Genomic DNA, 12,503 nt, shown 5'->3' on the forward strand with positions numbered 1-12,503 from the left:
GATAATGCTTGAGTCAAAGTGATGTTTTTATTTCCTGCACAAATAAAAAGGTTTGCACCTTACTCGTTTCAACTTGCAGAGACATGAAAACAAAAGTGCACCTTGGCTGTAGAATACTCCCTCAAAAAGTCTCATCCAACCCATGCCAGGATGGGAAAAAATGGACACAAACACAAACAATGAGAATCAAAATAATGATGTACATCATCATCATCATCATCATTTAGCATCCATTGTCCATGCTGGCATGGGTTGGACAGCTTGACCAGGGCTGGCAAGCTGGAAGGTTGCACCAGACTCCAATCTGATTTAGCATGGTTTCTATGGCTGGATACCCTTCCTAATGCCTACCACTCCGAGAGTGTAATGGGTGCTTTTATGTGTCATTGGCATGGGTGCCATTCGCGTGACACCGATATCTGCATGACTGCGATTTTGCTTGGCTTGATGGGTCTTCTTCTCAAGCACGACATAATGCCAAAGGTCTCAATCATTTGCCTCTGTGAGGCCCAACACTCAAGCCAAAGGTCTCAGTCATTGCCTCCATGAGGCTCAACACTCGAAAGGAGCTCAGCCATTTTGCCTCCGTGAGGCCCAACACTCAAATGTTGCTTCAAAGGTCTTGGTCATTGCCTCCATGAGGCCCAACACTGTTCCTCCATGAGGCCCAACACTGTTGTATTTTGTTTATAGAGAACAACTTCTTTCATACGATATGTGTTGACACCCTAATCAATTCACTAATATAGAGAGACTTTGAAACACTGGTGTTTCAACTTGGTTGTCTCTCTTCAGCAAAGCTGGCTCTTAATAGAGTAGACCTGTGATCGACAATGTTCCACTCATGACCATTTCATCATTTTGTATCTCAAGGACTACACTGTCTTATGTGACTTCTTTTTTTTAAAGATGGTAGGATGTAATTTGGGGGATATTTTGTTATTTCTAGCAGGCTGAGGAACCATACAGATGTTACCTTGCTGGCTAATGATAATGATATTTATTTTCATTTTTGATTCCTGATGTTTTACGTTCACATGACAATTATCTTTATTGTTTTTGTCTTTTTCAGAAATGGTCATTGCTTGTCTTATCATTTTCATCCTTGCTATGTGGTACGAAGGTCTAAAGGTATTCCGGGAGCAAATGCTGAGGAAATCTAATGTGAAAACTCGCTATCACAGCATGACAATAGAACCAAGTTCATCTAGGGATACAATAGTTACAGAAGAACATAAAACAGTCGAGTGAGTTTTAGTTTAAAAATATTTGAGAATGTATGTTTTTGAATGTTGTTTGTTTTTTGTTCAAAATTGTTTTTGTTATTTTCTTAATTTTTTGAGCTTTGATTACAAATGTATGTTTTTTTTTTTGTTTTTTTAAAATTTTATTTTCCTCTGATGTGAGAAAAGCTCATCTGAGCAATGATTTATAGTCTAGTAACACAGAAGGGCTACACTCAACTGGTGATTTGCTCAATATCAAACATTACAGATTTAGTACATCATCATCATTATCATCATCATCATTTAACATCCGTTTTCCATGCTGGCATGGGTTGGACAATTTGACTGGGGATTGGTGAACCAGATAGTTACACCACACTCCAATCTGATTTAGCAGAGTTTCTACAGCTGGATGCTCTTCCTAATGTCAACCACTCCGAGAGTGTAGTGGGTGCTTTTTACGTGCCACCGGCACGAGGGCCAGTTGGGCAGTACTGGCAACGGCCATGCTCAAATGGTGTTTTTTACATGCCACCTGCACAGGAGTCAGTCCAATGTTTTGTTCACATGCCACCAACATGAGTGCCAGTAAGGCGAAGCTGGAAACGATTGCGCTCAAATGGTGCTTTTTACGTGCCACCGGCATGGAAGCGAGACCGCTGCTCTGGCAAGTTAACTTGTTATTATGGATGTGTAAATCGTAACCACATAGATTCCAGTTCAGTTTAATTGCATATCTTCTACTTAAGGCCAACCATAGCCTTAAAAGTGGATCTGGTTGTCAGAAATTGAATGAAGCTTCATGTGTGTGTGTTTGTTCATCTTTCCTTGTTTTGACTTCATGTACTGATTATCTACAAGTGTTCCCATTACACGAGTGTGTCTGATATCATTTGTTTGTACCCTTCCATGAAAAAATGTTACAATTTTATGCTATCGCAAAAACTTTTCTTTCCGTGTTAGTAGGAGAAAGGATATATATATATATATATATATATATATATCCTTCTGAAGCTGGACGAGCTTTATACTGTACTCTATCATGTTCTTAACAGAATATAACCTAACTAGGATGGCGAGGTGGCAGAAACGTTAGCACACCAGGCAAAATACTTAGCAGTATTTCATTTGTTTTTATGTTCTGAGTTCAAATTCCACCAAGGTCGACTTTGCCTTTCATTCTTTCGTCGTCGATAAATTAAGCACCAGTTGTGTACTGGAGTCGATCCAATCGACTGGGTCCCTCCCCCCAAATTTTGCGCCTTGTGTCTAGAGTGGAAAAGAATATAACCTAACTATATATATATATCAGTGAAGAATTTCACTGGAAAAGTAGATATAAGATTGCCAGGTTTTTGTCTCTCTCACCAAGGTCAGTAGCTATCGAACGCCGACGAAGGGAAATAACCCTGAAATCCGGATCCGTTCGTGCTGCAGATCGTGGTGAGAGGGATAACTTCCCTTGGCAAACAGGACACAGTCGTGTGTCGATAAGCCAGCTGGAGGAGATGTCCTCTTGGGGCTAAAAGCAACAGTAACATCCACCCCTAGGGGTCAGCCACACTTAAGTGGCAATATACTACACTTTATCGTGCAGTTACTGTTAATACTTCATTTAGAGAATTAACATTGCTTGTTTTCACCTTTTCGATATCAGTGAAGAATTTCACTGGAAAAGTAGATATAAGATTGCCAGGTTTTTGTCTCTCTCACCAAGGTCAGTAGCTATCGAACGCCGACGAAGGGAAATAACCCTGAAATCCGGATCCGTTCGTGCTGCAGATCGTGGTGAGAGGGATAACTTCCCTTGGCAAACAGGACACAGTCGTGTGTTGATAAGCCAGCTGGAGGAGATGTCCTCCTGGGGCTAAAAGCAACAGTAACATCCACCCCTAGGGGTCAGCCACACTTAAGTGGCAATATACTACACTTTATCGTGCAGTTACTGTTAATACTTCATTTAGAGAATTAACATTGCCTATATATATATATATATATATATATATATATATATATATGTGTGTGTGTGTGTGTGAGTGTGTGTGTGTGTGTGTGTGTGTGTTTATTTACTTATTTATAATGGGATAGTGTTATATTTTGGGTGGAAAAGTAAGGCATGAGATATAGTAAGTGTTGTATATAAGGGGAACAGTAAGACACAGGATGTAGTGTATTGTGTTTTGTTTGTAGAACAGTCAAATGTTAATGCTATCTGAAAGAGTCTATTCTACAACTGTACTATGATTGTTTTATGGAACTGTACTATAGATTCTTCATAGAACTGTCATATGGTTGTGTTATAGAACTATATTCTAGTTGGGTTTTTTTTTGTTTTTTTGATGGTATGTTTAGTCAACTTTGAGTTACTACTTTTAGGTTTACGGTTCTTTTATTCTTTCATTCTTTTACTGGTTTCACTCATTTTGACTGTGGCCATGCTGGAGCACCGCTTTTAGTCGAGCAAATCGACCCCAGGACTTATTCTTTGTAAGCCTAGTATTTATTCTATTGGTCTCCTTTGCTGGACCACTAAGTTACGGGGATGTAAATGCACCAGCATCGGTTATCAAGCGATGTTGGTGGGAGAGACAAACACAGACACATACACACACACACAATAGGTTTCTTTCAGTTTCTGTCTACCAAATCCACTCACAAGGCTTTGGTTGGTCCAAGGCTATAATAGAAGACACTTGCCCAAGGTGCCACGCAGTGGGACTGAACCCGGAACCATGTGATTGAGAAGCAAGCTACTTACCCACTTTTTAGTTACCGTTTTTTGGGTTCTACTACCCTGTGTGGCCCCTATGGCAAGTGTCTTCCACCAGATTCAATCCCACTGTGTGGCACCTTGGGCAAGTGTCTTCTGTTGTAGCCTTAAACTGACCAATGTCTTGTAACTGGATTTGGTAGACAGAAACTGAAAGAAGCCTGTTGTATATATGTGTGTTCCTGTGTCTGTCCCCCCCCCCCCTCCACTCACCACCACTTGAAAACCGGTGTAGGTATGTTAACATCCCTGTGACTTAGCAGTATGGTAAAAGGAGACAAATTGAATAAGTACCAGGTTTTGTAAAAAAACAATAAGTCCTGGGGTTGATCCGTTTGACTAAAATCCTTGAAGGTTGTGCTCCAGCATGGCCACAGCCTAATGACTGAAACAAGTACAAAATAAAAAGTAAAAAGATTTAAACTGAGGCATGGCCGAATAGTTAACAAGTTGGCTTCTCAACCATGTTGTTTCAGAAGGGGACCTACAGCTGGTCCCCTTCTGCTATGGCCTTAGGCCTTGTGAATGGATCTGGTGGACAGAAACTGAAAGCAGACTCTTGTATATGTGCATATGTCAGTGTGGATTTACATCAGGGGTGGGGAAACTTTTTAGTGCAGCGTACAAAATTTTCCAAAGATAAAGGTCCGTGGGTGGATCATGAGTTCTAATGCTTACATTTGTGTAAATCTTGTATAATTCGAGATGTATAATTCGAGATACATTAATAAAGACAAGTTTAACACATTAAATTTACGTGTAACATCTTCATTAATGCCACCACTGAATTTAGGATGTTTATATTACTTATGAAGTATTCCTTATTTTTCAGCTAGAGTGTAGTTGGGTCTCAAGGGGGTGGTACAAACCTAGCAATATGTGTTTTATAGTGAAAACAAAATTTCCATTCAAATGGCAGTTACCAGACGATAGAAAATCGTCTGGTAACTGCCATTTGAGTCTAACTGTTTTAAGACAGTGGAAACGCGACCTATGTTGCTCATAGGCATACAAATATAGTATAAATTTTATAATTGAAAAATTTACTATATTTTGTACATACAAATATACCAGCCTGCAGGTGTAATAAAATGGGCTTGTGGGTGTAATTGTGCCCATGGGCAGGGGTTACCCCCATCCCTGATTTACATTTACACTTCTGAGAACCACTGAGCTTCAAGTGGTGATCTTGTCATTTCATTTCCATCATTCAATTGTCCGTTGGCTTTGTACCTTTGAAGAAATGTGGAATAAAATATCCCCTTTCTTGAAAAATAGGGTCAGGGTTAGTGACAGGAAAGGCATTCAGCTGTAAAACAATGCTTCAGTAATATAGTGATAGGCAGAATGTTTAACGCTATATTGTCTGTCTTTACGTGCTGAGTTCAAATTCTGCTGGGGTTGACTTTGCCTTTCATCCTTTTGAGGGTCGATAAAATAAATATCAATTGAGTACTGGGCTCAGTGTAATTGACTTAGTTACTCACTCTATCAAACTTGCTAAGCCTTGTGCCAAAATTTGAAACCTATATCTGTTTCTGTTTATTAAAAGAAGAAAAAAATATAACCTATGATTAGAGTAGAGGAACCTGCCCAGGCCAATGACCTCATGTTTGGGGGCCAAGGCATGTCTGAGATAGAGGTATATGGTTGTGGCTAACAGCTTGGAGAGGAATGGGTGCTGCCAAGCTAACTTGCCCATGATATATTTATGATGATGACAACCTGACCAGAATCCATGCTGGATTGGTTATTGCCCAGGTTACCATAAAAGAGTGGGCAGGCCTCATTTTTGCCAACTCACAAAGGGTAGCAAAAGACTAAGAGAAGTCATGAAATCTAGTTGTGACGTCCTCAACAATTGCCCCAACAGCCTTGCAGTCAAGGGATAGATAGGAAGGAAGGACAAATGAAAATGAAAGGTGTGTGTGAGTGAGTGCATGAGAGAGAGAGAGAGAGAATAATGTATATTTTCACATATCTTTGTATTGACAGCTGTGTGGGAAATGTTGATGTCATGTTTATGTTTCTCATGTCACCTAGCTTGACAGTTTCACACCTGTAGCAGCAGCAAGTGCAATAAAAATGCATTAATGGCAGAAAGGGTGTCTGGCCAGAGAATACCGTCTCAATAAGCCTCATCCAACCCATGCCAGCATGGGAAAAAACAAACATAAAAATGATGATGATGATGATAATTGTGGTGGTGGTAGTGGTGTTGATGGTGATGTTGGTGGTGATGGTAATAGTGATGACACTGATTCCAGGGATGATGATGATGATGATGATTGTGGTGATAGCAGTGATGATTATGGTGGTGGTGATGATGATAGTCATTGAAATTTCTGTTCCAATATTCTTTGATGACCAAGGCAGCGAGCTGGCAGAATCGTTAGCACGCCGGGTGAAATGCTTAGCGTTATTTCATCTGTCTCTACATTCCGAGTTCAAATTCTGCCGAGGTTGACTTTGCCTTTCATCCTTTCAGGGTCGATAAATTAAGTACCAGTTGTGTACTGGGGTCAATCAAATTGACTGCCCCCATCCCCCAAAATTTCAGGCCATGTGGCTAGAGTAGAAAAGAATATTCTTTGATGATAAGTGTATGTTTAGAATTACATGAAGGAACTTCTACATCCATATGTTATCTTTGAATAAGCTGTTCACAATGCCATACCATAGAATTAGATAGAATTCTCTTAGATTATTACTAACAGCATACATCGAAAATATCGCTGGAGTACAAAAACACTTTCATCAGCTATCCATCCATCCATCCATTTTCTCTGGCCACTGTTCCTGGGAGGGTTGTAGGGGTAGAGTCCTTAGGCACCTCCTCCATAGGGTCTTATTGGAAACCACCGTCATTACACTTTCTGGCTGCATCCCCAAATCTGACCAACTGAGACTACAGATCTTATCCAATTGTCTCATTCTTTGTCTGTCCCTAAGTCTCCTGCTGGTTAGCTCAGCTTGAAGGATCTGTCTTGTGATTCATTCCTGCGACATTCTAATCACACGTCCGTAGTGCCAGAACATTCACCCGGACAGGTTCCTCTGTCCGAGCTGTGGCTCCTTGGGAAGACTTACTTGGAGTCTTTCATCTGTTGGTGCAGTGTTAACACCATCCCTTCATTTGGTCTATCCCCATCAACTGAAGTGTGGTACCAGAGTGTGGTGCTAGGAACCATCCAGTGAGAGACGGGGAGTTGAATGAGGACCAGTGATGCTTATCCACCTGACCATCCCTGGCATGGTGCAGCTGGTATTATCTCTATTCAAGGCCCAGCAATGCAGAGAAGTGGTGGCTCAACCTGGAGAGGCTCCCTGATCTCTGAGCCTCTCCAGAGAAATCGGAAATCTTTAGCTATTTCATATTTCTGCAGGTTTCTGCACTGTAAAAGTAAACTTAAGTCTTGCAATTCTTTCCTGCAGCATTCTAATCAGCTGGATGATATGAGTGATATCTGTCTGTGATGAGGGCAACAATCTGGCTGAATCATTAGCATCCTAGGTAAAAATGCCTAGCAGCATTTCTTCACGTTCTGAGTTCAAATTCTGCCAAGGTTAGCTTTTGCCTTTCATCCTTTCAGGGTCGATAAAATAAGTAACAGTTGAGCACTGGGGGCCGATGAAGTTGACTCCACTCCACCCCCGAACTTACAGGCCTTGTGCCAAAATTTGAAGCCAGTTAACGGAAAGTGGTGAGCTGGCAGAACTGTTAGCATGCCGGGCAAAATGCTTGGTGGTACTTTGTCCATCTTTACGTTCTGAGTTCAAATTCTGCTGAGGTCGACTTTGCCTTTCATGCTTTCAGGGTCGATGAATTAAGTACCAGTAGAACACTGGGAGGTCAATGTAATCGACTTACCCCCTCTACCAAACTTGCTAGCCTTGTGTCAAAGTTTGAAACCTATATCTGTTTCTGATTAGTAAAAGAAAAAAACCAAACTGTTTCAACAGCTGTTAGAGTCACACGATAAGTGGAAGAAAGGTAAGCTACTTAGGCTACAGAACAGAAAACACTGCAGCAGGATTTGGATTAGCTGTATAGTATTTTAAATAACTAATTCTACTTTTAATGACCCTTGAATGCTTTGAAATCTAAGAAATACCAAAAACACATACACCTTGTCTACCATTTTCCTTGAAGCCTATGAAGTTCTTGTACATCATTATCAACAGTTTTTCTTTTCTTTTTTTTTGTTGTTTTATTTTCTGAAATCTTTTAGGTCATTCAGTGTAAATCACCGACAAAAATCTAGCAGTGCGGAACCTTCTGTAAGGTAGTACTACCTTAGATGGCTTTTGTTTTGGCACTCGCCTACTCCTCCTCTGGGCTTTTACCTATTTTTTAAATTTTTAAATACCTTCTCGTGTCTCATTTGTTTCTCCTTGTTTTTTTACGTGGGCAACATTATCATCATCATCACCACAACAACCACCATCATTAGCATCATCATCATCATCGTCGTCCACATCATCATCATTGTCCTCATCATCCGTCATCGTCATCATCATCTTTCATCATTATCCTCATCATGTGTTTTTTTCATTATTATTGTTTGCTTAAACATGCTGGTATGGGTTTGACAGGTTTGTAAATTTATGTTTGCTACTCTATTTGCCGGTATTTTCATTGGCCTACTTTTGCTATAATTAACACAGACACCTCCCCTCTAGCAGTTTTCTTACAAGTTATTTTAACTCCTCGTTCCCTTGTCCTCATATCAGTACACCTGCTTGTTTTTCTACAGGGTGTGGCATAAAAAAAAAAAGACTCTCACAAGTTAACTGGTTGACAAACACTTCAGCAGCAAACACGTGGTGTATACCAGTTCAAAAACTTTGATGGTAACAGAAAAAATAACAGTAAGGCATTGTCTGCATGAAGACACCGTAATCACCTGCCTAATTTCATTAGCTGATAGCAATCTTGAAACAACGAGAGTGGGAAGTTTTTCTGCTACACCCTGAATATGCAATATTTAAAACCTCTAATTCCCAGATTTTCTTGAAGCGGAATGCTTGGGCACAGATGAGGGGGTGTTAGCAGACAAAGCAAGATAAGAAGTTCCAGAACATTATGCAGTTGTGGCTATATCGTTCGTTTAGGTGATGAATTGGTTGAATCATTACTGCATCAGATCGACTATTGCCTTGCACTACTCGTTCCAGCTTCTTTGTCCAAATACTGCCATGGTCGACTTGGCTGTTCATTCTTTCAGGGGTCAATAAATAGAGTACCAGTCCTGTACTGGAGTTGATCCTTTTTATCTCCCCTCCCCCTCTCTATCGCTTTCTATATCTCTTTCTCTCTCTATCTATCTCTTTCTGTCTTTATCTCTCTGTGCAGGTGGCACGTAAAATACACCATTTTGAGCATGGCCGCTGCCAGTACCGCCTGACTGGCCTTCGTGCTGGTGGCACGTAAAAGCAGCCACTACACTCTCGGAGTGGTTGGCGTTAGGAAGGGCATCCAGCTGTAGAAACTCTGCCAGATCAGATTGGACCCTGGTGTAGCCATCTGGTTCACCAGTCCTCAGTCAAATTGTCCAACCCATGCTAGCATGGAAAGCGGACGTTAAACGATGATGATGATGCTGTTTCTATCTATCTGTCTGTGGTCATAAAGTACAAAATTATCCTCACACCAGAGACTTCACTTGAATATTTGCAACAGAGTAAAACCTGCTAAAATCACCTAATGACCTGGCAACAGTGCTAGATCAGGTTACAGGTTAATTCTGCCAACCAAGAATTCAGAATGCAAAGAGAGCTGGAACAATTACTGTAAGCCTTTTTATCTGGTGTTCTAATAGTTCTGCCAATCCATTATCCTAGAGGGTCAGATCTGTAGAGGAATGGTCGAAAATACCAAGTCTAAAACTGTACAAGATACACCATGTCACAATGGCACCCCTACAACTCTATCAGCAGTTGAGGCCCAATGGTCATGCAATATGTTAAATTTAGTACAGAATCTTGAGGAGGAGATCAGGTGATGATTTTAATTGTAAGATGTATAAAATATCTTTGATGTAGATTGTGTCTTGACATGAAACTCAAGGGTGAACCTTGACACATCTTCACCACCATCTTGTTTCACCATGTATCTCCCTTCAGCAATATGCTTTTTTTCTGTCCCTCTGTCACACTTCAGCCTCTCATCACCTTGCATATGTTTCCTTCTTGAGCCATGTCAGGCTCATAAGGGCTGGTTTCCCGGTTTCAATGGCACATATATTCCCCACCTGGACGGGATGCCAGTCCCTCGCAGGATTACTCATTTTTGCCTACTGAATGCACTGCAGCAACATGAAATGTTTTGCTCAAGAACACAATGCATCGTCCGGTCCAGGAATCGAAATCACAATCTTATGATTGTGAGTCCTCTAACCACTAAGCCATGTGCCTCCACCCTTGCATAAAGCCACCTCTATCAATACTACTCATCTGAGGGGTGGGGGCTTGTCTTGCCAGTTATTTGGTGGCCTCACTAGTGCTGGTGCCACATAAAAACCACCGAGTACAATCTGTAAAGTGGTTGGTGTTAGGAAGGGCATCCAGCCATAGAGACCATGCCGAAATCGACACTGGATTTTGCTGCAGTCCTCTGGTAGGTCAGCTCCTCTCAAATTGTTCAATCCATGCCAGCATGGACAACAGACATTAAACTTTGATGATGATGATGATGTAATGTATCAAGCGAAGTTGATAGAAAAGACGAGGATTAAAACATACAGAAAACAAAGAAGCCAGCTTGACTGACATTGAGTTGTTCCTCAGATTCACAATACATATCTTTCTTTCATCTGCATTTGTTGAATTTTCAGCATCACTTAAGGCACAGGCGTGACTGTGTGGTATGAAGTTCGCTTCCCAACCACATGGTTCTGGGTTCAGTCCCACTGCCTGGCACCTTGAGCAAGTGTTTTGTACTATAGCCTTGTGAGCGGATTTGATAGATGGAAACTCAATGAAACACATTGCATACATACACACATACACACACACACACACACACATATATATATATATATATATATATATATATATATACACACATGTGTGTGTGTGCATGCATATATGTATGTTACTGATTCCTTGCCTTGACATTATGTGATAATTGTAAACAAGTGTCCCATCATGCAAGCAGTGTTCCGTTATTTCTAATCTTCTGTGGAAACATGTCTGGCCATGGGAAATATTATCTTGCTTGAAAACAGGTGGGGGTTGGTGACAGGAAGGGCATCTGACTAGAAAATCTGCCACCACAAATTCCATCCAACCCATGCAAGCATGGAAAAGTGGACATTAAAGCAATGATGATGATGGTGACTGACAGTGCTATCTATATTGTCTAGTCCATGCAGCATCTGAGACTTTGTGGTTGAGAAGCTTTCTTTCTAGCTATGTAGTCTTCTTAGGTTCAATCCCGGTGCGTGGCACTTTGGGCAAGTGTCTTTTACTATAGCCTCGGCTTAACCAAACCCTTGTGAGTGGATTTGGTAGATGGAAACTAAAAGAAGTCCATCGGGTTTATATAATGTCTAATGATGGCTTAGCTGGCCAGAACTTCGAAGTCACTGTCAGTATTATTCTTTAACAAGAATAGTTTTGACAAATTTGTACTCCGTCAAATGTATTGAGAAATTCTTCATTTTAATGTAAAATTGTTTTTATCAAAACATAAAAACAAACATTGATATTTATATATCATCATCATCATTTAACATTCATTTTCCATGCTGGCATGGGTTGGACGGTTTGACTAGAGCTGTTTTGCTTGGTTTCTGTACCTGGATGCCATTCCTAATGCAATGCCAACTACTTTACAGAGTGTACATTATATATATATATATATATATATATATATATATATACATACACACACACATACACATACACATATGCATACACACATATGCATACACACATATAATTTGTGGGTGTGTTTTTGTGTGTAACCTTGTCTTCACATCATGTGATGGTTGTAAATGAGTTTCACTGTCATACTAGCAGTGTTGTTTGTTTCTGGTCTACCATGAAAACATGTTTGGCCATGGGGAAATATTACCTTACTTGGAAATAGATGAGGGTTGGCCACAGGAAGAGTTGTCCAGCTGTAGAAAATCTGCCTCAACAATATCCATCTAACCCATGCAAGCATGGAAAAGTGACAGTGAATGATGGTAACGATCTCGTCTGTTATATTTACTCAATTGCCTTTGTCTTATCAGAAGGTAATTTTTGCATCTCTTTTCTATAACAGTCCACCCCTATCAAATAAATTACTAATAAATATTTCAGTTCTGTGTTGCTTTTCCTATTGCATGGCATGGCTTTGACTCAAAGAGAAAACCATTTTTCTTCATTTTTTTTATAGTTGCAATAATCTAAACATTTGAATCATTTGGTTTATTATAACTCTTTCTTCATACATTATGGATGTGGTGATTTAACTAATGTTCATCTTTTGTGGAACAAAAATATTATAAACTAAT

General features: G+C 40.3%; 1 protein-coding gene across 10 annotated transcripts in view; it reads left to right on the top strand.

Annotated features, from left to right (window-relative positions):
- Positions 1 to 12,503, top strand: part of LOC106877847 (high affinity copper uptake protein 1) — a 120,603-nt gene that overhangs the window by 94,061 nt on the left and 14,039 nt on the right. For 5 of the 10 annotated variants that reach the window (XM_089363962.1, XM_089363979.1, XM_089363975.1 and 2 more), the window contains exons 4-5: positions 1,073 to 1,247; positions 8,229 to 8,282. In XM_089363962.1, coding sequence (XP_089220088.1) covers positions 1,073 to 1,247; positions 8,229 to 8,282 — 229 coding nt within the window. The remainder of the gene's footprint in view (positions 1 to 1,072; positions 1,248 to 8,228; positions 8,283 to 12,503) is intronic. The other 5 variants (XM_089363992.1, XM_089363984.1, XM_089363988.1 and 2 more) reach the window with 1 other exon arrangement.

This window comes from Octopus bimaculoides, chromosome 1 (genome assembly GCF_046866305.1).
Source record: "Octopus bimaculoides isolate indiv1 chromosome 1, ASM4686630v1, whole genome shotgun sequence".
NCBI classification, from domain to species: domain Eukaryota; kingdom Metazoa; phylum Mollusca; class Cephalopoda; order Octopoda; family Octopodidae; genus Octopus; species Octopus bimaculoides.